This window comes from Argentina anserina, chromosome 6, assembly GCF_933775445.1.
Source record: "Argentina anserina chromosome 6, drPotAnse1.1, whole genome shotgun sequence".
Lineage (NCBI taxonomy): Eukaryota > Viridiplantae > Streptophyta > Magnoliopsida > Rosales > Rosaceae > Argentina > Argentina anserina.
In genome coordinates this window covers 13,289,019-13,315,046 of record NC_065877.1, presented here as the reverse complement: position 1 = coordinate 13,315,046, position 26,028 = coordinate 13,289,019, and the positions used below count along the sequence as shown (strand labels likewise).

General features: G+C 37.6%; 1 protein-coding gene across 4 annotated transcripts; it reads left to right on the top strand.

Moving 5' to 3' along the window:
• The first annotated feature begins 12,830 nt into the window (after window positions 1–12,830).
• On the top strand, window positions 12,831–23,345 carry LOC126801120 (ubiquitin C-terminal hydrolase 12). 4 transcript variants are annotated; one of them, XM_050528585.1, is made up of 32 exons: window positions 12,831–12,969; window positions 13,194–13,260; window positions 13,473–13,620; window positions 13,742–13,899; window positions 14,897–15,162; window positions 15,250–15,468; window positions 15,542–15,650; window positions 15,745–15,860; window positions 16,183–16,281; window positions 16,456–16,565; window positions 17,270–17,344; window positions 18,004–18,082; window positions 18,204–18,350; window positions 18,451–18,531; window positions 18,620–18,739; window positions 18,986–19,108; window positions 19,331–19,408; window positions 19,526–19,614; window positions 19,702–19,810; window positions 19,981–20,049; window positions 20,137–20,244; window positions 20,345–20,400; window positions 20,494–20,671; window positions 20,768–20,869; window positions 20,957–21,028; window positions 21,424–21,489; window positions 21,659–21,724; window positions 21,848–21,934; window positions 22,096–22,209; window positions 22,300–22,374; window positions 22,486–22,572; window positions 22,753–23,345. In XM_050528585.1, exons 1-32 carry the CDS (start codon window positions 12,940–12,942, stop codon window positions 22,792–22,794), a joined length of 3,345 nt encoding a protein of 1,114 aa, XP_050384542.1. In that variant the 5' UTR covers window positions 12,831–12,939; the 3' UTR covers window positions 22,795–23,345. The 4 variants fall into 4 exon arrangements, with proteins under 4 accessions (XP_050384542.1, XP_050384540.1, XP_050384541.1 ...); XM_050528583.1 differs by having other exon boundaries at window positions 22,093–22,209; XM_050528584.1 differs by having other exon boundaries at window positions 13,191–13,260.
• Window positions 23,346–26,028: the final 2,683 nt, after the last annotated feature.

Here is a 26,028-nt window from a genome sequence, read left to right as displayed (position 1 = left end):
TTTTCCAACTTCTGCCTGCTTAATTTGTGAGGCTTAATTAATACCGACTAACCTCTCTACATGCTTTATGAATGTGAGAAATCAGCGTCCACACGTGCTTTATTCATTTTATTTTCTCCGTCGCTCGCTTAGTATAATCATTTAGCAATCATATGATATCAACATTAAAGTTTAATATAAATTTAATCATGCACAACCTAACTCTTTTATATGCATATTATACCTTAAAAACAACTCATAGATACTTTACTCTAACTCATATATTGTTTTGTACTCTTTTAATAAAAGAACAAAATTGTGAAATCATAAAAAAAAAAGTACGTAGTTGAGGACTTTAATACAAGATTCTACAAACCATCCACTCCACTTCGCTAACAGGTCTAAAGAAAAGTTATGCTCCAAAGTATTAGAAGATTCTAGGTGGAAATGAAAACTCTAAACCTTGAAAGTTCTAAAATATATATAGAAGAAAAGATAAAGTTACAGATTATGCAACCCCAAAGTCTTTATATACGTACTTAGATCTATATGACATTAAACAGATTTAATGGTGTGAGATTTGTTAGCAAAGTTCTAAAATTGTAAGTCATTCCCCAACAAGTAATTGCAGTATGTGAAGAAATATATACAATCCTTAAACACCAACTAAAATTTTGATTGATCTCAAAACAAAGAAAAAAACGCATTAGCTATCATTCACCTAGAGTTGTTCTTCTCTAGTTCTTAGGCAAAGGCATACAATCAGTTAGACACATATTTATCAAAGCTCTCGAGGATTGATGAATTTGAATGATAAAAGTGTCATGGGAGTTTTACCCCGAACAATATAGGCAAAAGAGGTCTTAGATAGAACTATAACCTCTGGAATAACTGCAATGACGTGGGAGTAGTTGTGGGAAGGGAAACTGAAATTGACCGGTATATTGATTATAGGCAAAAAATCGCTAATGGTCACTGAGTTTTAACTCATTTGACACTTTACTCACCGACTTTTCAAATACATACTTTTACTCACCGACTTTTGCATCGTTTATCACTTAAACTCACTCATCCCTAACGGTGTCTATTCCTCTGTGACGACATGTTAATTCAAAAGTCATTTTGGTCACAATAGATATAAACGTTAACCATACCAACACCCATTGTCTCATACTCAAAACCCTTCATGAGAGAGAGAGAGAGAGAGAGAGAGAGAGAGAGAGAGAGATAGTGGTATGGAGTTTCCTACTCACTGAGATTGAGTAAAAAGAGTCGGGGGATGAGTGTAAGAGAGACAACGAGTGGGAGGAAAACAGAACCAAGGGTTATCATTGGGTATTTGAATAGCATGACAGAGATCTCGAGTAAGTGGAGTTATTTCAGACTTGATGGGGAGCCACCAACACCTCATGATAATTAAATTCTCCTCCAAGTGGTATAAATTCTTAGTGATAGATGTGTTTTTCTATTTTGTTTTGAATCTAGACGAGTGATTTAGAAATGGAGGTTATCGTTTTTGAAATATGGAAATTGAAATTGGGAAATAAGGGTTTTGAGTTAATCTTTGTTTATAGTTGCGGTTTCTTATTATGTTTATCGAAATTTGAAGGAAGTTTGGGTTTGTTTATTAGTGCAGACATTATTGAATTGTTTAGTATAATGATTAATTTAGTTCAATCTACACCATCTTTTGTTTCTGAATCACAAATTTTATTTTATTTTATTCTTGATTACTTTAGTTCAATTTAAAACATCTATTACACCTTGATTAATAGTATTCTCTTATTTGCAGATCCTAGTTGGTTCACAATTGCATTTCACCATGGGGAAGGTTTTATATGTCGGGAAGTGGTTATAGGTTTTATAAGGGAGGAGATGTGGCTTATGTGGACAAAATGGATATTGATACAATTTCATGGACATACCTGAACTGTTTTGTTGAAGATTTGGGTTGTAGATAACCCTTGATTATGTATTGGTTCAAGTTACCTGGATGTATAAATGGAGAAGGCTTCTTGCCTATCAGTGAAGAGAAGGATGTTCAAGACATGTTGCAATTTATGTCAAGTAATAGGGTTTTATGACTTTACATTGTTGGGGTGGTGTGAGGAGAAAAGAGGAGGCTATAATGATACCTAGTAAAGAAGTCAATCACCTACAGTACATGTGGAATGTTGTAGAGGACTTTGAAGAACTGGAATCACTACAAGTAAACGCAATGGTGATGTAATATCAAATAGGCTGGAGATTACAAACGAATCGGAGAAAGGATGTCATGCAAATATGGTGAAAAACAAGTGTGGCATACCTAAAAACAAGAAGCACACATGATTTACAAATTGGTTTGTAAATATGAAAGGTAGTGAAACAACTGAAAATGGAAAGAGAGTGGGTGTGAATGGTAAGAAAGTTGGACAAACTTCAGTCGCATGTCGGGTGACAAAGAAACCTAAGAGATATGATACTTAACAAACAGGGGAGCACAGTTATACTAAAGCAGAAGTTGCGGAGGAAAGTGAAGAATCTGACAGTGATGATCCAGATTTTGAAGATGACAAGGAAATTGTTTGCATGTTGAGCAGACTTCATACGTTGATAATGTATGTAGTGTCCATACTATTAGTTGATTTGCTTGGAACAATGTCAATTTGTATTTGTTAACATGTCAATTTGTGTTTATTAGGTTCAACCAAATATCACTACCTCTGTGCAACACGATCATATTCATACATATGGATCACTTGAAACACACTAATAGGACAAGTAATGGTATACACTTTTCTTGATTGTTAATTTTTAATATTAGAGAAGGTTAATAAAACAATGAACTATAAAAAATGATTATAGGTGCATAGACAAACACCGTTAAATGTGGGAGCTACTTCATTACAACCACCTTTTTCATCAACATCATCAATAATGTCACAAGTCTACCCACATCCTCAATCATCTTCTCAGCCAAGTATTATCAGATCATGCTCAATACCAAGGTCCAAGACCATATCACCAGCACATAAGCAAGTACTTATGAGAAGTCAACACAACAAAGCCCCTGCACCTAATGGACAATCTCAGCGAATGCCAAATTGGATGTCACGACCCCGAAATTTAGAGTATAAAAACTCAAATTTCGAAGTCATGAAAAACACTAAAACAATCTCAATGAATCGAAATCATTAAAATGTCACAGCGGATCATCGCTGAGTTCATAATACAACTCAGTCAAAACCGATTATTACAAACCAAATTATAATTCGACATTATAACAAATGGAAATGTATAATCCTCACAAAACCTCACAGGAAAATCACACAAAATCCTCACCACAAGCTGGAAATAAATAACTTCAAGTCCTCTGCGTGGTCCGTCAATTCCCGCTAATCCACACATGCGGAGTTATCCACTATACCATCGAATTGGTGCACCGGGATTGTAAACACAAACCCGGTAAGCTTTACAGCTCATATGAGTAAAATAAAAATATAACTCGCATATCAATATATATGAAAATCAAAAACATCAATTATAAATGCAGTCATGAGTCAATGGACGGCCCATCTAGTTGTCCAAAAATATGAAAATGAAAGTGCTCATGAGAATTGGGCAACCCTTATGTTTACCCAAATGCATTTATAATACGGGTACTAATGAACGCTGGTACACCTCTGTTACCCCTCACGTAGTACACCGCCGATATTGGACAACCATCTGTCATCCAATATCAAAATATATGGGTACTCATAAGCCGATAACCCATCTGTTACCTCATATGCAGTACCCCGGCAGACAGACTAGAACTCTAATTGTATCGTAACTTTCGCCCGGACAAAGGCTAGGTTCTGACATGCCAAACACGTCCGAAGACATAAACACGTCCGAAGACAAAACTCATCCAAAGACATCATATACGTCCGAAGACAAACCTTGTTCGAAGACAAAACTCGTCTGGAGACAAAACACGTCCGAAGACATCACACGTCCGTTGACAAAATCACGTCCAAAGACAAATCACGTCCGAAAACAAAACGCGTCCGAAGACAATCACGTCTGAAGACAAAACATGTCCGAAGACATAAACACGTCCGTAGACAAAAATCATGTCCGAAGACAATTCACGTCCGAAGACAAAACACGTCCGAAGATAAATCACGTCTGAAGACAATCGCGTCTGAAGACAATCACGTCCGAAGACAAATCAACATTTTAACAAATCTCCATGTTAAAACTACGTACAATAATCATCATGTCATATTGTACAAATCAAATCACATGCTCGATATATAAATCTCGTCATCAAAATAACATATTCACAATAAAATCATAACAGTATATAATATAGCAAACTATATATATATGTACCTATTTACCATTTATACAAATATATATATATTCCACTATATCATATACATATCGTATTTCAATCTTTAAAACTCTGCAAAAATCTTGAATCTCTGCGAGGGTAGATTCGTAAATATGTGAGATTTTACTCACCTTATAAACTCGAGCGTAATTCCACAATTCCGACAGTAATTCATTTCCTTGAATTATCGATCACCTTGAAAAGATAAGAAGAGAATTTAGAATCGTTACGTAAACCTTGAATGCCGAAACAGTAATAATCATTTACTGTTCAGCAATTTCTGGTTTTATGAAATTACTGTTCACGGAGTTACTATTCACGTATTAACCATTCACGTATTTCTGTACAATTACGTATTCATGTACGAGTACATACTGTTTACGTATTTCTGTACGTATAAATACTAATCAAATGTAAATACTGTCTCAGTAAATAATAATTACTGAATTACCCTTCTAAAATTATTTTTTACATTTACCGTATGTAAAATAAATTTACATTTACAATACGTAAATCACCTTTTTACAATCACCGTCGTAAAAATAATTTTTTACAAAATTACTGTCTGAAAACTCTATTCTCGCTCCACCGCACGTGGCGGCGCGTGGGGTACACCCGCCATAGCAGCGTGTGGGGCCCACGCGCCGAGCCTAAAGCTGGCGCGTAGCACGCCACCGCCGCCCCAAAACCCCTCCTTCCTTCCCCCTCTTCCTCTCCAAGGTCTCACGCCGCCCCTAACCACCTCCACGCGTCCACACGCGCCGCCTAAGGCGGCGGTAACCCCTTTCCTCCAATCCTCCTCCGATCTCCACAAATCCAACCCAAATTCATCCAAAAATCATCAACAATCCATCACAACAATCACACGATGTTAACCCTTACCTCAATCGACGTTTTGGACTGTCGGATTCATCGGAGAAGTTCAAGAAGTCGCCGTGAAGGCTCGGATTCGAGGGGGAGCGGTTGACGGTGCTGCAGCTCAATTTAAGCCTCTACTCCAGTGGAATCACGTCGAGGGGTGAGGGAGGAAGCTCGCCGACATGCCTCCTAGCTCGCGCAGTGCCGGCGACGTCGAGATCGGCGGGGCCGAGGCTATGCTCCATCGTCGCCGCTTGATCTCCGCCTAAGGTGGGTCGCCGCTACAACCGGTTGCTGCATCGTGGTTGTGCGGTCTCAATGACACCGGCGGTGTCAAGCACGAAGGCCGGTGGAGGGAGATCGCCGGCGTGGAAGGAGAGGGTCGGGGGGAGAGAATCGCGAGGGTAGAGAGAGAAGAAGGAGGCGCGGGTGAGAGGAGAGAGAAGGGCTTCCAAAAATGGAAACCCTACTTCAGAACAATTTTCTTTTATACCCCTTTCTAAATCGGAAACTAACTTCCGTCGTTAATAACTTTCACGTACGACGTCCGATTAGAACGCGTGACGTGTCCACGAAATCGTATCGACGAGTTCTACAACTTTCGTGAAGAAAGTTTTCTCAAACGAGCGACGAAATAAAAATCGATTCTCAAGTCGCGGAAACGTAACGTTTTTCTAAATAAACGTTCCGTTAGCGTTTCCGTTTTCGATTTCTGACGTCACAAGCAGAACAAACATGATTTAATGAATTTTCACAAACTTTATAAAGGGAAAATATTGAGCAAGGTTGGAATTGGAGGGAATTTTAAAGTTATTTTGGAGGGAATACTGTACAATATTAAAGTTGGAATGATATTATTGTCAACTTCTAATAGTTGCATGTGGTGGGTCAGATAAATTTTAATAGTTCAATAAACAAAGTGAGTCAAGGGATAAACGGTGTAAAAATGAATGAGTAAAAATAGAAATTTGAAAAGTCGGTGAGTAAAGTATCGAATGAGTTAAAACTTAAAACTCAGTGAACATTTACGATATTTAGCCTTGATTATATTCTACCATTTGTTTGGTTACTCTTATACCAAGGTTTTATTAAATGTTGCTCTATAAGATTTTTTTTTAAGGGAGGGTAATATGAAAATTACGTGTAAGGCAGTTCTATAAGCCACATGTTGGCTTAATTAATACCGATTCCCACCGATGCTAGTGTTGTGTGTGTATATATATATATATATATATTAAAGGAGATTCTATGTTGGTCCGAGTCAAAATCCATCCTGAATGTTATGGGCTTATTGGCAATTCCCCTTTAAATGCAAAACCCTAACTCTTTTCTCCACCATATATATACGCTCACTTCCTCCTCTTGTCTCTTTCTACTACTGTCACGGCAAGACCCCTTCTCATTTGTCTTTGGAGCATCAGAGTCGAACCTCTTTCACGATCGGAGGTACCCACTTTACCCCCAACTTCTTTTCCCGATTACGTTCATGTTTACATCCGATTCAGATTGTGCTTCTTCATATTCAATTTGATTTTGTGAACTAGATATTAAAAACTTAAAACCAATGTGAAAAGGGTTCCGTGTAGTTAATGAAATTTGGCTCAGTTTTTTGGATTCTGATAAACAAGTTGTTGTATTAAGATATGAAGCTCTGTTTTTGTTTGTCAGTATATGGGTTGATCGAGTTTCTTTGGGTCCAAATCAAGCTTTTAGTTAATTGGTTTACCAGTTTGTGATTATGATGCTGAAGGGTTATCAGTGTTACGATTAGTCGTCTTTCTAGATTGTTGTGTTCTGACTATTAAAACAGATAGACGCTTGGTTAGTTATATGATGTTTTGATTATAGCTAATGTGCTATTTAAGAGATAGAGCTAATGTAATGCCTAAGTCACATCCACAATTGGGATTATACAAGAGAATTTTATGCACTTTGTGTTTTCCTATCTGTAGATACAATGCTTATTTCTGTTGGTAGTTGTGTTGCAGCTGTTACTTTATGATTTCTTGCCGTTAGTAGTATCATCTCAGACTTTGAATTTTGTCATGGAATTTCTATATGTCGGAATTATCTAATTTCATATCAATTACTATTTCGGCTAATGTTATGTTTGGAAGGGTATCAGTCTTTTCTATAAGTTGTTATATACAATTATTTCCCATCCCGCTTGCATCGCTTCCTTTGATCTTGAGTTCCTTGTACTTTAATCATGCTTCTCTTCCCTCTTTATGAATATGCCCGAGGCTTCCCAATTTGATCGCATTCCTCATGGCATCTTTCATGCCAAGGTGGTCTAAATCCACATTCAGAAGAGCTAGTCAGTGTATAAGAAGTCTGAACCAATCTCTAGTTCCTTGATAGGACTTCTCTTTGGTATTCAAGGAGGCAAACAACTGTAGTTTAGAACAATGGCGCCCAAGCTTCAGCTTGGAGAACCAATATTCACTATACAACGGCTAGTAACTAATTACTCCATTATGTGTATTCTTCCCAACTTTAGTAGATATAGCATGACGTTTTACTGGGTGTCAATCAGGAATAGTAAAAGAAGGCTGTAAATCCTTGTTTGCTTAATTGCTTAAACTACTGTATCAGTGAGCCATATATTCCTTCCGACCAAGGGTGAATGTGGCCTTTATAATGTAGGGTAGATCAACAACATATCATACATGCTTTCATAACGACAATCATCATCAGAACAAATGGCACAATGAAGACTATGTCTTTGAATATCTGATTTTTCCCTCGGTGATAATCCTAAAGAAAACTCAGTTTTTGGGAGTCAAATTGTCAAAATGACCAAATCTTCTTTCATTTAAAATCAGAGAGGTCACACTCTATGCATAACTAATAATAAGAAGCAAATTTCACAGGAATAAAATACATCCCCAAGGCTCCAAATCTGTTTCCCTTCACTTTGGTCAATGGAAATAGGATTGCCCATATCATCAAGTCATCAACAATACAAGTGGTGGAAAAAAAGCCAGATCCCACTACCCCTACAGTATTCCATACAAATATGGCAAACTTGCCCCCATACTATGCAGCCTTCTATCGCCAGGTCAGCTTTTGGGAAATCCCTTGTGAAATGGTTTAGACCAATTGTTTCATTTTGTCACAAACTGACCACATATGTTATGCTGAATTACTTATTTTTAGTACAAAAAAAAAGTACTCAATCACTATTAAAATTTAAAGAACATCACTTGAAAAAAATAATTCATCCCAATGTTGGATTTAAAATCCTGAAGTGGTTTAGGGCTAGTTTGATATTGTTGCAGCTTTAAAAAACACTCGTTATTAATGTGATGTGAATTGAATTAACTATGAATTTGTTGAGTAATTGTGCACATAGTAAGCGAAAATGTCGCCCAACATAATTTCACTCATATTCATATAGTAAATAGAGTTTTTTTAATTATTTTGGGATCGACCCATTCAAGACAGAATGTGTCTCTTAATTACAACTCCTTGTTTATAGGGAAATACCATTTGATTTCATTTATGAAGAAACCAAATATGTGGATTATGTGTTTGTTTGTTTTTGCGACTACACTCGGAAATTTGAATGAGTTACCTACGTATCTTGGGAGAGGGATCAAACCACTCGTAGTTCAAGAGTTCCAATCCGTGAATGACACATTGGAAGTCTATGGTTTTGAAATGAGAATAGTGTTTGAGACCAATTGGGTGTAAGCTAAGTAGCACGGACACGTGCTCATGGCACCGTATTGCGTGTCCGACACGGACACAGACACGGATACGGACACGCTCGGACACGCGAACTGACTTTGGACACGGCCCGGACACGCGAGTATTCGAATCAGACATGCGAGTATCCGAATCGGACACGCGGACACGCACCAACTCATAATAAAAGTGAAAGTGCTGATGGTGAGAATCGAACCTTGGTCATCCAAGTCACTCAAGAACTCCTCAACCATTCCAACAGATTCAGTTTTTGTTATATTTATGCACACTTTAATATATATATAAGGAGAGAAACTCGTGATAAAAATAAGAATGCTTGTGGTGGGATTCAAATCTTGGTTATCCAAGGTACTTATCAAGTCCTTAGCCATTCTAACAAGTTATGTTTTATGTTTTTCATCATATTAATGCACACTTTGACATATAAATACATCTAAAATTCTAAATACTTTCAAATTTATAAAATAATTTTTTAATATATATATATATATATATTAAAAATAATATTTAATTAACGTGTCCATGTCCAAAAAAATTTCTATATGCCGTGTCTACGTATCGAATCGTGTCCAATACAGACACTCGTGTCATTGTCCGTGCTACTTAGGGTGTAAGTGAACCAGGGATTGGATTTTGTGTTTGTGATGTGGGTTTAAAACCTATGGATTTGATTTGGATTTAATTGTAGTTTGAGAATGGATATGGTTTTTAGGTGTTTGTGAGAATGTGACTACAATAAGTGATTCATTTGGAACTGACCTAATTCGATTAGTGGTGTTAGGGATTATGTTTGGATTCTAAGGGGTGGTCAATGATTTTGTTTGGACATGTGGTTGCATCTAATAGGTCGCTAGATTGCATATGTACCCATTGTGAGATCAAACTGACCGTAGTTCATTGATTTAGGCTTTCAGTTTTGTACCGATTTTTGAACTCGATGGATATATGACGAACTTGAATCCGTTAAGGGTATTTCATTTGGAAAAACCAATTTGGTAGTGTTTGTTGGGCTTTGCAGTGGGCATAAGCATTTAGTGGAGCGTTGAACTTTACAACGGGCCTCAGAATCTGGTAGGCTTGCTTCCATTTCTTTCGTAGGAGGCCTAATTATCAATTTCATATCTGAACTTGCCCATGACTCTCCATACAGCTTCTAGTACTGCTCGAGTGTTGATCACCTGGTCAGCTGTTGAGCACCAGGTGTCGCTCAACAACCTTTCGATTTGACTGTTTGGCCACTATTTGACCAGATCAGATGGCTGTTGAGTGCCACCTGGTGCTCAACAGCTGACTGACGAGGTGATCAACAACAAGTACTCCTCAGTGTCGTAGACTTGATTAATTGAAATTCTCATTCGCGATTGACCACGAGGCTTCCTAATTTTTCAATGCAGGTATTTTTTTCAACGGGGGAGGTCAGCTCTGACTCGGGCTCTGGAAATTTAACACAATGGCAACTTCTTGCAATCAAAGCTTGATAAGCACGCCTGACATGTCTCGGATAGTTTTGACAATGGGTTCCGACTTTGATTTTGAGCAGAAAATGTATGTGTGCTATCATTAATCTTGTCTCCATTGTTTCGTAGCACTGATCGATGCTCATGTCTGGCACCCTTCTAATTGTGACACCATCCTCATTTTTGCATGCATAATTAATCAAACTTTGGTTCTTATAAGCAAGAGTACGCACAGTACACCACCACTTGACCACCATTTCAAAAGCATCCATAATTAACACAATTGACTTTTGCTTCATTTTGTCTTATTGTTAATTAAATTGATCACCACTCCCAGGGACGTGTATTGTCTTTGTTCTGGGGATGTCTCGTTATAATTAACAAATGATTTCAAGGCTTTTGTGTCACTACCACCAAGCTGTACGGCCAAATTTGCAAAAGGTAATTAAGCATCGCGGATAGTTATTTTCCAAAAGAGCTTTTGATCATTCGCTCTTGATTACTGCCTTGAAGTTATTATGTGTTGAGGCTTTGATTACTTTGCTTGATGTTGGCTTTTTTCTGATGATGGATTTAGACGGTGGTGCGAGGTCGTGGGAGATAGTTGGCTATAATCATTTTCAGAAAATTCGACGTCACTGGTGGATCATCGATCAGTATAACGGTGTTTCTGCACATATTTTAGCATTGAAATTAAGCCGTTCATGAACAATCTTTTGTTCCAATGGTATTACAACAACCGAAATTGCATTAAGACTTCGGTTGTTCATGAAAAGTCGTATTGTCTATTGATTCGGACTGAGAACCTTGCATGAGGTTGGTCAAGAATAGCCTACTAGAGTCTTCGAACTCCATAAGAGATGGTTATGCTCTTCCGCAATATATGAAGGCGTTTGTGTTGCAGGGAGTCAGACTTCTTTTATGTCATCAACATCATATGGACATTTCTCAGATAAATAAGATAACCATGGATGCCGCCGTATACCTACAAGATTTTCTTTTCCTTCCTTCTGTAGCGAAACTTGGAACTTGAATTTCTCTGTGTTTCTTTTGTTCTCCTTTGTGCTATCTATGCCGTCCTCTTTCTTTAATTTTTGAGAGTCACGTTATATATCCCCAGGAGAAAGATCAGTTGGTTTCTTGATCAAATGATGAACCTCACCTTAAATTTGAATATGTACATTCAAATTTCAAACCATGCCAAGCTGACTCAATCTTCATTCTATCCTCTTGACCGACTTGCATATATATGCCGATTTGTTTTAATTGCTTGAGAGTTCAAATACTCGTCGGAGTCGTTGATAAGATGAGTTTAAAACAAACCAAATAACTTGTAGTCCAACCCTATATTTTGTTGGCTCACTGTTTCTCTTACTTAAGAGATAATCATAAAGACTATCCAATAACCAATCACATTTAGCTTGGCTTTCTTCCCTCCGTATTACGACCTCAACCATCACCTATTTTTTGGGAGTTAATCAAATTGCACTTTTGAATTTTTTTTGTCCCAACATGATTGTTTTTAAAATCTAGTTCTACTGACAAAAATATGCTTTTATCTTTATCTCAAAACACATCAAAATTAAAAAAAATTACATGGAAGCTAATTTTAAAAGCAAATATATACCAAACTAAGCCTTATAAGGTGAAGTTCAAGATTATGTCAGGTAAAATTTGATAGATGTATACAAACTAGAAAATAACTAGTTAGAAGTGTTGATTCTAATTAATTTATGAGACAATAGTGGAATTGTATCGACATTTATGTTGTTGGTTTAAGAAATAAAGTCTTTTAGACCTGAAAATTTGACAAATTATCTGTAACGTCGAGCATTTCTGATACAACATTTATTTAGTTAATATTTGCTTTGTTAAAGACTGAATATCCAATTATATGCTTGTGCACATTTCATCTTCTCATATTATAACAACAAAGAAAATACCAACAAATACCATATCAAATGTTTTACTCCATTTGGAATGAAAAAATTTCCATTTTTGTTTTCCTATTTTCTATATAGCTACTTGCTACTTGCTAGTGCTAGGTGGTGTAGACGTGGTGCAGCTTTTAAACACGAACAATCAAGCCTCGTACGAGGAAGGGATTATACATTTATACTACGTCACTTCCCTGAAACGTACACGCACGACGCATGTGACCTCCTCCCTCCGCCACGTGTATCCAGGTCCCACACAACCCATCCAGCACTACCTGTCCGCCTCCCACTGGTCCTTTCTCACTCTCAAGATCTCATTGTCTAAAACATACACACAGTCACCGCTAGAATTCCCCATATTACCCCCGCTCTTTCCCGACTTCCCCATTCTACCCCTCACTGAAAATTTGCACTCAGCGCGCGGCTTGGTTCCGAGCCAGTCTCTTTCGGGTGTGCACCCCCCCCTCTCGCTCTCTCTCCCTTTGGCTTTCCTCTTCTCTCTAAATCTCTCTCTCTCTCTCTCTCTCTCTCTCTCTCTCTCTCTCTCTCTCTCTTTCTTCTTTCTCTCTCTACAGTTTTTTTCACTGTTTCGATTCGACTCTCTCAGATTTGTGGATCGGTTCATTGCACGGCATCCATGACTATGATGACTCCTCCGCCGGTAGATGTAAGTATCATCAACTCCTCCGCTGCATTTATCCGCCTTCATTTTTTTTTTTACATCTGATCGCTTAGGGTTCCGGTGTTGATTTTTTCGCCGTCAATTTTGTGATTCGCTTACTTGAGGAGTATCAATTCGCTAGGGTTATGTTGATTTAGAGCTAGGATAGGGTTAGGTTTTGGTATTTGGTTCGATCAGAGCGCTGACTGTGTCTATGGTGCTCGCAGCAGCAAGAGGACGAAGAGATGCTGGTGCCGCATGCCGATGCGGTCGTCGAAGGTCCTCAGCCCATGGAAGGTTTGTGTTTTCAAACTCTAGCTCCTTCGTTTACCGTTTTGGGTTTGTTAATTTGTGCTTTTAGAGAGTTGGATTGAAGCTCTGTGTTTGATCTGGATAATCGAGCTTTCGGCGAATTTTGTGTAGAGTGGGAAGTGGATGGATTTTTGGTTGTTGTTAGGGTTTTGGTTTTGTTGTTTTCTGATTTTTGTGGTGTTTGGTGCGTGTTATAGTAGCTCAAGTGGAGCCGGCGAGTACAGTTGATAGTCAGCCAGTGGAAGAGCCTCCGACGATGAAGTTCACTTGGACAATTGAGAGCTTTTCTAGGTTGAACACCAAGAAGCACTACTCTGACATGTTCATCGTTGGTGGTTATAAATGGTAATTCGTGATTTCTTCCGTTGGAGACGATGTGTTTGTGTTCCGGAAGTTGGCTTATGTTTTGTATCTAGGCAGTTGCATCATTAATTTTAGGTGAATTTTCTATTGTTTGTTTGATCAGGCGGGTACTGATTTTCCCTAAAGGAAACAATGTGGACTACTTGTCGATGTATTTGGATGTGGCGGATTCGCAGGCACTGCCTTATGGTTGGAGTAGATTTGCACAGTTCAGCTTGGCTATAGTTAATCAGATTCACAACAAGTACTCAATTAGAAAGGGTATATTCTCTGTTGAACTCATTTGGTTTTGGTATATGAGTTTTAGTTTTTCCTTACTGTCATTTAGAAGTTTTCCAATGAGAATTTACTCTTGAAATGGACCTACTTCAGGTAATATTTAACCCGATAGATTGTTTTGTTTACACTCCCTCTTCTTTTTTAGTTTTTCTCCTGGAAGTTTTTTTTTAACTCTAAATATCACCCCAATGGACTGCCAAAAAAAAAACAAAAGACTTTAGCAGCCCATGCCTCTCATTCTCTTCCCCTTATTTTCTAAAAAGTTGGCCTGCTGGCAGCATGCTGCATGGCTATCTGAAGTTGGTCCCAATTGTCTTGGTAGTTTAAAATATTTAGAAAAACTGACTGATAAAGAAATTAATGAGGCAAAAAATTAATACTTAACTTTTTGAAGTGTAAACTTGAACTCTTGAAGGGTCCAGGTTTTCTAGTGCCTGGTCTTTGTCTATTATTCTTATACTTGTTTCCAAATTACTCACTATCCATACTGTTAATGAGCATGAACTCTTTGATACCTGGAAATTATCTCAACCTTGTCACCCTCTTTTCTGAACGCTTAACTGTATCCCTTGTTATTATCAAAGATGTTTCGGCTATGACTCCCACCACCCAGAAGAAGTTATAATTAGAAATATTAGTCATTTACCCAAGTTGAAGTGCCTTATGCCATCATTGTAACCGGACGTACATTGCAATTACTTGAGGTATCTGTTTGTCGCCTTAATTTTGTTTTCTACATCTGTTTGAAAACTTTTTTATGGATAAATTAGAATGTAGAGGCAATATGAGGTCTGGTCTTGTTCACATCAAGTTTTTAAACACCGCAACACTAGCTTGATATATGTCACTTTGTACAGATTGATGTCGTGTTTTTAGAACCATTGTTGGAGTGGGATGGGCTTGTTAATTTTTACCTATTATTAGAGCAATCAACTCTGTTATAGATTTCTAATCCTGATTTCTTTGAATAATGATAAAGACACACAGCACCAGTTCAATGCACGAGAAAGTGATTGGGGATTCACATCATTCATGCCTCTCAGTGATCTTTATGACCCCAGTAGAGGTTACCTGGTGAATGATACAGTGGTTGTTGAAGCCGAGGTTGTTGTCCGAAAGGTCCTTGATTACTGGTCGTATGACTCAAAAAAAGAAACTGGTTATGTTGGGCTCAAGAATCAGGGAGCAACTTGTTATATGAATTCACTTCTCCAGACTTTATACCATATACCTTACTTCAGAAAGGTTGTAAATTGATATTCTGTTTCCATGTGAATTGTCTTGCCAGTTTTATTTGGAACTAATCATCTCAATTTTGGACCTATTTATCAGGCTGTGTATCACATGCCTACAACTGAGAATGACATGCCTTCAGGAAGTATCCCTTTGGCTCTTCAAAGTTTATTCTATAAGCTTCAATACAATGAAAGCAGTGTTGCGACTAAAGAACTTACCAAGTCTTTTGGATGGGATACATATGATTCGTTTATGCAACATGACGTACAGGAACTCAATAGAGTTCTATGTGAAAAGCTTGAGGATAAAATGAAGGTATAGGAAGTCTTCTGAGTTTGCTCTGGGATTATATTGCTGTTTAATTTTATCCTGCATTCTGCTGGCTCAGGGAACTGTGGTGGAGGGTACAATACAGCAGTTATTTGAAGGACATCACATGAATTACATTGAATGCATCAATGTGGACTACAAATCTACAAGAAAAGAGTCATTTTATGGTATGTAATTCCAGGCCCAGAAATTTCAATTTTCATCCGTTGGATATAAGTTGTGAAAAGTCATGCCACTGGTTTGTTCTTGCTTTTTCGGCAGATCTCCAGCTTGATGTAAAAGGATGTCGTGATGTTTATGCTTCTTTTGACAAGTATGTGGAAGTTGAACGTCTTGAGGGTGACAACAAGTATCATGCAGAAGAACATGGTTTGCAGGTTAGTTTCTGTATTTCTGTGCTTTCAAGATCCAAATTTCAATCTCATCCTTTTTGGTGCTCAGCTGCTTAATTAAAGAATTATAAAATAATTTATTTGCAAGATCTTGTGGCTTTACAGTCTGTGTCTGTTAGTACAATTGGTGTACATCATTTTTAAGGCATTCCTGTGTCCTTGTGGATTTATGTTTATCCTTGATTGGATGCTGGCACTTGTTTTTTTGTTAACTGTTATTTTACTTTCGTAAGTGTGTTCTTACTTGTGAATAACATCTAGAAGATATGATTCTTAAGGCATATTTTGGGCTTGATGATCTTTTCAGGACGCTAAGAAGGGCGTTCTCTTTATTGACTTCCCCCCAGTTCTTCAGCTTCAGCTTAAGCGATTTGAGTATGATTTTATGAGGGACACTATGGTGAAGGTATGCATCTGGTTTGCTCTAATCACATTCTTCTGCATTCAGTCAAATTGACATGCAAACTGTAGGTCTTACAAACAAATGATAACAAAATTTTGTATGCTTCATCTCTGTGATAATTGAGATTCTATATTGTTATGATCTGGTGATGTTGAATTCATTTTTTTTTTTGTGCAGATAAATGATCGCTATGAATTTCCTCTTCAACTTGACCTTGATAGGGAGAATGGCAAATATTTGTCTCCTGAATCAGATAAAAGTGTGCGCAACCTCTATACTCTTCATAGGTATGATCTTTGCTGCCTTGATCACTTCTTCAGCCTACCTAACATCAGTACGAGCGAACTTAGTCCTTATGTGTGTTATGTGTCTTCAGCTTGTTACCTTATCTCCTTAGGTTTAGAATAACTTTTTAAATTTCTAACTTCATGCAAGGCCTATAGTTTTCAGAGTGGCACGTCTTTTGCTACTTTTTAGACATTATCTTGCCAAACTCAAGCTTTATGCTCGTAACTTTGTTTCCCAAGCACAAAGGACTTAATGAGGACTCTCTAGACCTGGTATGCTCCATGCACAAAAAATGCTTAATCAAATATAAAATATGCGGTGTTGAACATGTGATAGACAAGTTACCTGCTCACTGTTTCCATTTGGGTGTTGGGTCTGTAGCATTAATCAATCAGAGGGTTCAAAATTAATGATCTTCTGTGATATCTGGCGATTCATAATTTGTGGGAGTGAGCTTCTCTGTCAAACTCTATATATATGGCTAAAGAAGTGTTTTCTCTACCACTATTGGAATAGGTTAGGTAGAGATAAAAGACATACATTTTAGGCCTTGATAGTACTGAAGAGCAGCAATAAAATGAAAGAACCCAAGACTACTTCTGCATTTCTGCTTGTTTGGTGTTTTTCAATGCTGTGCTTGAAGCTGTGAGATATATACCTTCAACCTGCTTATACTATACTATATTGTTTATCCTTTCTACAGTGTCCTGGTTCATAGTGGTGGTGTGCATGGAGGACATTACTATGCTTTTATCAGGCCAACCCTTACTGATCAGTGGTATGTTTCTATGAAATTAATACTCTGCTTGTGTGCTGCTCCTTTTGCTTGCTTATTCCAAGAAATTAGTTTCGATGTGATATTAATTTTCACATGCTTTTCTTCTGGAATGGGGCAACAAAAGTCAAATATTATATTTCTTAGATGCTTTATCTTGAGAACACCTCCTGTCACGTGCTGAGAATTCTGAGTACTTAGAGCCATTTTGTTTGTTTTTCATCGGAATCTGAGATCACAGTATGGAGCAAGATGATCTATTGGTTTTTTTTCACCTCTTTTTCTTTTTGTGAACATTTTTAATCATGTCAGAGTATACCTTTCCCATGAGGACACTTGTTCTATTGCTCACAATGAATTGTGAGCACTTGGAGAGAAATTTGGTTCGTTTATTATAGTTGTTGGATTGATGACATTGGTCTGCACAAGTAGGAGCAGGGAACAATCCATAGATTTTATTTTCCTTCACCTTCTTTTTTGTTGAACTATATGCAGAGTATTGCATAACCATATTTGTTTACGGAATTTGGGTGGTCTTGTCCAATGTAATGGTCACTCCAAACAACTTGATTTATAGTGTTAAGATGACTATGAATGTTTTTCTGCGTGCATGATATGTATATTGTTTTCCTCGAAATTAATTATGTCCTGTGCTATTTTAGGTATAAGTTTGATGATGAACGTGTGACAAAAGAGGATGTGAAGAGGGCATTAGAGGAACAGTATGGTGGCGAGGAAGAGGTATTTTTCTTTTGCTTGTAGCTGCTTTGCGAATCATTATTTCTTTTAGTTGATGAGCTATCAACCTTAGTTCATCCCAATCTATTTGTTAACAAATATTTTGTCGTGCTCTATCAAACAGATGCCACAGACCAATCCTGGTTTCAATAATACTCCTTTCAAGTTTACAAAATACTCGAATGCCTACATGCTTGTGTATATCCGGGACAGTGACAAAGACAAGATAATATGTGATGTGGATGAGAAGGACATCGCTGAACACCTAAGGGTAAAATGCTTGTCTTTTACTTAGTTAATGACAGGAAGAAGCGTCCAACTAAGAGACAAATTGTCCAGGAAAATAACCAAACTCACTTTCTTTGTTTCAGATAAGGTTGAAGAAAGAACAAGAGGAGAAGGAGGATAAGAGGAGATATAAAGCACAAGCCCATCTTTATACTATTATTAAGGTGAAGACTTCTTATCCAATTCATTACTTGTTTAGATGTGTGCGCGTCAAATGAATAAATTGTTGAGCTCATCTGCTGTTATGAATAGGTTGCTCGAGATGAGGACCTGGCAGAACAAATTGGAAGGGACATTTATTTTGACCTTGTGGACCATGACAAAGTTCGTAGTTTTCGAATCCAGAAGCAGACACCCTTTAACCTTTTCAAGGTGCGGCAATCCTTGTGTGTACTCGTGTCGTTTTTCTTCTTGAGGTTATTGAGTTGTTGGTTAATCAATGTTGCACATTCAGTTGCATTGGATTATTATTCCTAATAATAATATCAAAAATTTATTAATGTTATTTTATAATTCTAGGAGGTTGTTATGTGGGTGATAACATGTTTTATGCCCAGAGTGTAAACTGTGTAGATTGAAGTTATGATTCTTGCTATGTAATATTCTGATGGTTTACAGGAGGAAGTTGCAAAAGAGTTGGGCATACCCGTGCAATTTCAGCGATTCTGGATTTGGGCGAAGAGACAAAACCACACATATCGACCAAACCGACCATTGACACCCCAAGAAGAACTACAAACAGTAAGTCGTCTAACTAACTATCATGGAAAGATTTCAACTTGTTTAACAGTGAGGCGGTGATCCTAGCAAGTTATCTGTAATTGTGTCACAATGGTTGCGAGGGACTCCTGAGTCCTGATATTCAGATGATGATTGTGTTGTCTCTGAACCTTGTGTGGTGCTGATAAGAGCTCGGTACATTTGCCTGACAAAAGCTAATAAATGTCTATTTACCATTCATAGGTTGGACAATTGAGGGAGGCATCAAATAAAACACACAATGCAGAGCTCAAATTATTTTTGGAAGTAGAGCTTGGACTGGTAATTATGTGTTCCTTTGTTATCATTGTGACCTGTGTGTTTGAGGCTTTGTCACACAGCTCAAAATGCTATATGAAGGGGTTCTTACAAAATTATTTTTTCTGTGCCTTCTTCCAGGAGCAAGTTCCTATTCCTCCACCAGACAAAACCAAGGATGATATCTTGCTTTTCTTTAAGCTTTATGAACCTAAGAAAAGAGAATTACGGTACTTTAATTTTTTCTACCCGGGCTGAGTTTTTTTCAGTATTTAATTTGTGGTAGCTGACCTTTGTACTTCATCTTGCGTGTCCAGGTTTGTTGGTCGGTTTTTTGTTAAGAGTTCTACCAAGCCAATAGAAATAATAGCAAAAATTAACCAAATGGCTGGTTTTGCTCCTGATGAAGAAATTGAACTTTATGAGGTTTGTTGCACATCAATTGATTATTATCAGCTGTGGCATAACTTACACTCTTAAAAAAACTGGTATATACTATATGATGTGTGTTTGTAAGTATGCTACATTTTGATGCACTCTACTGGAAAGCATTTCTCAAATGTAATATTCAATATCTATTCTGTTGCTACTTCCAGGAGATAAAGTTTGAGCCTTGTATCATGTGTGAACATCTTGACAAGAGGACCTCATTTCGATTAAGTCAGGTGATTGTTGCTATAACATATGCAGTGTGATACTGTAAGCAAGTGTCTGCTTTGGCAATTAATTCTTTTATTGCTTCTGTTTTTCAGATTGAAGATGGGGACATTATATGCTTCCAAAAGCCTACTCCTGTAGATAGTGAAGAATGTAAATACCCTGATGTCCCTTCATTTTTGGAATATGTACACAACCGTCAGGTACTTATTGTTGAATATCGTTGTCTGATTGCTAGTGTTATTTAGACCTAGTCTGCTCCATGTTATACTTACCGATACTGAAATTTTTGATACCTTACAGATTGTTCATTTTCGGTCTTTGGAGAAACCAAAAGAAGATGATTTTTCTTTAGAATTGTAAGTATTATCACTTGCGACAATGTTGGTTATAGTTGGATATCCATCTATCTGGTGTTATACGGTACTGCAATTGAACATCATCATTTCTAGGTCTAAGCTACACACTTATGATGACGTGGTGGAGAAGGTGGCTTCCCAGATTGGTTTGGACGATCCTACCAAAATCAGACTCACTGCGCATAACTGCTATTCTCAGCAACCTAAACCCCAGCCCATCAAATATCGAGGAGTAGAGCATTTAACAGACATGCTAGTCCATTATAATCAAGTAGGTGGCATTTATTGAGCTTCCTTCTTTGTTTAACCCGCTCTCAAAAGCGTCATGCATCTGGGCTGTAATCTTAGTTACTGTTTTGATTTGCAGAGTTCTGATATTTTGTATTACGAAGTCTTGGACATTCCCCTGCCAGAATTACAAGGCCTAAAGAATCTGAAAGTTGCATTTCATCATGCTACAAAAGATGAGGTCTGTGAAAAATTGGGTTAGCATACTTTGCTCAGCCCATGATTACACTATTGGTGCGCATGATAATATTTTGTAATTTGTGTACAGGTGGTGATTCACAATATAAGATTGCCCAAGCAGAGCACTGTTGGGGATGTGATTAATGTACTAAAAACAAAGGTAAAATTCATTATTCTTTTGGTTTTTTGTATATGTCTACATATGTGGCTGTTAGTGTTAATTATGTATGAATTTGCGGATTAAGGCTTTCGTGGATCATTCGTGTAGTTCCGACTTCATTAGTGTGTTCAGTTTTCGAAGATATCATTCTTGTGGATCAGTGTGGTCACTTTGACATGCTTCGTTGGGAGCTGTTCAACTTGATACATCAAATATCAGATTGGTTGTACAAAGTCCTTTACATCAGTCCTTTTCACTGATGTATTTTATGTCTTTTAAAGTTGCATATGAGATATCTAATTTGTGAGCATTGATTAAGAGAACCATTTCCAAATCCACTTGACTCTTTTTTTTAGTTGTGCTCCTTTACTCAATATATGATGTATCTGAAACAGGTAGAGCTATCTCAGCCAAATGCAGAACTCCGACTTCTTGAAGTGTTTTATCACAAGATCTACAAGGTATTATCTTCTTTATATGGGAAATGAAGACGTTGGTCAAATTTTTCCAGTGCTGATTATGTTTATCTTTCGTTTTCTGTATCTGTCACGTATACAAAATCTGTCAGATTTTTTTTTCATTTTTTTCTACTATATCAAGCATTCCTCATCTGCTTTCCTTTTTTTTCAGATCTTTCCACACAGTGAAAAGATCGAGAATATAAATGACCAGTACTGGACATTGCGTGCAGAGGAGGCAAGTCTCTCTTTTCCACTTGTTGGGTTTTCCTGCCAAAAGAACATGCACGGGACTAGATTGGATTAATATTCTGGATGCCGGTGTCTTTTGAACCTGACTTTCTTATTTTTCTTGTATCAGATTCCAGAAGAAGAAAAAAACTTGGGTCCTCATGATCGATTGATTCATGTTTACCACTTTACAAAAGAAACTGCTCAGAACCAGATGGTATTGGATTTTGCAAGATTTCTTCCCCAATTAACTTCATATTTTTTCTTTCTCAGAAGTTCATTGGATCAATGAGTACTTCTGTGATTGTAGATGGAGAATATTTGCACTTGAATGTGTGTTTTTCTTAGCACCTTCTTGTTTGTACATTTCTACAGCAGGTACAGAATTTTGGGGAACCTTTCTTCTTGGTTATTCGTGAAGGTGAAACTTTGGCTGAAGTGAAAGCGCGCATACAAAAGAAATTGCAGGTCCTTGATGAGGAGTTTGCAAAGGTACTTGACCAACGCACCATAATTTACTGTAATATAGTAAAACATGAAATTATTATCCCTTGCCTCATAATCCTGTTGTTTTGTTCATAGTGGAAGTTTGCATTCTTGTCATTGGGTCGTCCTGAGTACCTGCAGGACTCTGATGTAGTTTCCAGCCGTTTTCAGGTATGGTGTATTGCCATATTGTGTTGTCTGGTTTTCTCTGTAGAACAGCTAATGTACTGTGATCATTGGTATTGAGAACTTGAATTTAATATTTGATTTCCTGTTTTCCAGAGAAGAGATGTTTACGGTGCGTGGGAGCAATACCTGGGATTGGAGCATGCCGATACTGCTCCAAAGAGATCATATGCAGTGAATCAGGTAAGTGCTGCTGTACCGCTTAAATACTGTATCAATGATTTCCAACTATGAACTTGGCAAAAAGATAGGCATGATTGGAAAGGCCAACTCGCACCTTACAAACCCATATGCTTGTGCTAAATGAGGGTATGATACAAGTCAAATAGATCCAACTTAACAGTATTACCGTAAATTTTGCAGAATCGTCACACATATGAGAAGCCAGTAAAAATATACAACTAAGAAAGCTGATGACTCGACCATCACATCAGTTTGTACTAAGCATCCTTTGCTGCAAGAGAGGCAGTTTGGAAATAACCAGGATGAGAGCCGAGTGGTACAGCTAAAGAAACAATGAAGCTCACATAGAGATGACGTGGTAGGATTTTCCAATATTGTTTGTGGGCCCAAAATATTTTTTTGTCATGTGGGTGGGAAAGGGAGGTATAATCCCTTGGATGTGTAGTATTGCTAGTACTCGCTGCCTGAGTTCTGCTGTCTGTTATTTTCCTTTGTTTATTTCTCCGTCGTGATGGCACCTCCTTTCCTTCAGAGGGTGATTGCTTTCCATATACAGCTCCATAGAAATTTAGCAGTACATAAGGAGATTTTTGAGGGCTTGTATATTGCGGGTACAGTCGGCTGCATTTTGGATTGCTTTATAATATTTATCTGTACCTCCATTTACTTTTATCTTGGTAGAAATGAGTTGTAAGAGCTTGTAATACATGGTTGGGTGATGCAGAATTCTGGCCTTCGTATTGGATAAGGCATATAATTTCACATTTGTAGTAGTAATCATTAATTTTTTTACTTGGTAGCGCTCTACCATAAAGAATCCAAATAATTTGGTGCTTATTTCATCTTATGCCTTGGATGTTGGAATTTTGGATATATGTGAGGATTTGTAGTTGCGTTCTTGAAAATGACGTGATGTGTTGCATCAATTTCTTAATGCTAGTCTAGACCATTCTCCAACATGAATTGTGTAATGAAATTCCTGGACTGCTGAAAGTCCATAAATTTTTTGGAGGAAAAGTTGATCAACTTCTAATTGTGTAGATTTATAGACCAGGAAATCTTTGGAACTTTGAGTTCTCATCTAATTTATCTAAACAAGTCATGTTTTGTGTCATCAAATCTTTCGAGAATAATGTCAGTTGCAGAACAAAGACATGAGAGTGGACAGATGATGTGTGAAAGGCATCGATGAGTTGTTCTCGTTCATCTTTTTGGTTTCTGAACTCCGATTCTGGCTAGTCTTAGTTGAGGATCAGTAAAATCAGCTCATCTCTCCTTTGTAGGCCTGTTGCTGGAGGAATTTGCTCAGGTCTGGTGTGTTACAGTTTCTCACTTGTCGAATCAAATCTCATCTGATGTTTACCCAAGATTGTTTTTAACTTTCCATGCATATTTCATCTTGACGGATGAATTAGTGATTGCTAGCTTCTGCCGATCCGGTAGCACAATAAGCACATGGTGCCATGGTGGTGGTTCCAAGTCGGTCATGACATGCTATAAAATATCTCGTCTCTAAGGCTCCCGCATTTTGGATTAGTCTGAAAATCATGATTTTTTTCTTCTGCTCGTCTTATACTCTGTTCCAATTACATACTTCAATAGGTTTAGGATTAGTTTTGAAACCTTCAAATAAACCTAGACCTCCATCTCCACCTCTTCCGGTGCTCTTGTTTCAATCGAGTTTGAGTTGCAGAAGACGCCCACTGGATAACGACAACAGTTGGTCCAAGCACCTTCCTGATTGAAATCATTGTGCAGCGTCTAACCCTAGTTGATTCCATCAGACTTGCTACCGTGTGTCCTTGGAGAAGTGTATCATCAGTTCATTACAATGGTTTCAACGATTATCCCAACTTCCATGGCCGTGAAATCAATGGAGTCTCTACAGTTCAGGTGAAGACAGCCTACAACCTCAAGTTTCCAGGAGAACTCGTAGAAACCTCCAAATTGTCCTCAAGTTTCAAGTTTCTAGGAGAATTAACCTCGCTAATTCTTGTCCAAATTGTCTCTACTTAGGAAGCAATCACTTTCCAAGTTCAATGCCGGCTTAGAAACGGATTCTAACACAAATATAAAATATAACAAAATTTATACATCAATTAGATAATCAATTACCATTGTTTGCAAGGAAAGCTAGAACTGTCATCAAATTATTTCCTTATGCCATCCACGAGATTCCTAATCCTTCTTGGACACGGGTTTGGAGCCCCATCTGTTACCGAATCAGGACTCCAAAAATCTTATTCTGATTCAAGAATTCAGTTCCTATTTATACATATATAACGATGCTTTTAAAGAAGGTATTTAGATCGGTTCTAAAATAAGGGAGCTATCTTGATTATATGAAAATCGATATGTTGCGCCAAAGGAAAAATATGTTGCAGAAAAGGAAGCATATTGTGATGAATGAGAAAAAGAAAAGATGATTGAGAGAAAGAATAAGGAGAAGGTACAAGTCAGCAAAATCGAGTGTGTCCCTTGGCAAACACCACCAGAAGATGTAATGGAGAGAAGATCCTACAATTTGTTAGCTTTGCTGATCAAAGAAGGTTAAGTCAGGTTAGCAGGTCTTGGAGGTCATTTATTTTCCTAACATTGAGGCGTAAAGCTTGTCATCAACTACCATTTAGTAGTTAGTACTACCTGACTCGCCAAATTGCAGGGCCAGTAAGTGTTTGAACTTTCTTACCTTCACTGACAACAAACTCTCTAAGGGAGAAGTTATCAAGTTAGAGCTGCCAAAACGACTTCAAGGAGGGAGGATATACGGATCTTCGAAAGGTTGGTTGATCCTAGTCAAGGAAAAAGGACTAGAGTCTGAGATGTGTCTAGTAAACCCAATATCAGGAATCCTTCAAACTTCCGCCATTGAGAACAATCCCATCTTTCAGAAAATTTATGCAAACAAGAATGTGGGAAATTTTGGGTCTTGGTGGATTCTATGTGTGCCTCAAATTGTCCTCTACCTCGAATGATTGTAGTTCTTCAAGCAATTTCATCGTTGCAGCAGTACTTTCAGATGAACAAAAGACTTTAGTTGTGTGCAGACCAGGTTACCAAAATTGGTGTCTTCCCGAAATTCACCATTAACGATATATTGTTTTCTTCTGGCACGTTATATGTTTTGGTTGACAATGAACAAAATGACAGCGATGTTGCACCCGCCCTCACCTTAAAATTTACACTTAATGATGCTGAACAATTAAAGTTGAAAGTGGTCTTTGACAGGCTTGAAATATTAGACAAGGATGAATTCGATAATGACATCATTGATGCATATGATAGAGACTACAAGAGGGTTTCCAATTGCAGATACTTCTGGTCGTATTTGTCAGAATCAACTAGTAAGGAAGTTTTGTTAGTCCATCGAATGCCTGATTATTTTAAAAAGAGAACAAATGATGGTGATGAACAAATCAATGAGAATGGTGGCAATTACGGCCCAAATGATGTGGG

Bases quoted from the DNA above. Each gene is read 5' to 3' on its own strand.
- LOC126801120 (XM_050528582.1), top strand. From the start codon at position 12,940: ATGACTATGATGACTCCTCCGCCGGTAGAT. The intron at 13,261-13,472 runs GTTTGTGTTTTC...TGCGTGTTATAG, and splicing joins AGGTCCTCAGCCCATGGAAG to TAGCTCAAGTGGAGCCGGCG. The intron at 22,573-22,752 runs GTAAGTGCTGCT...TAAATTTTGCAG, and splicing joins GATCATATGCAGTGAATCAG to AATCGTCACACATATGAGAA.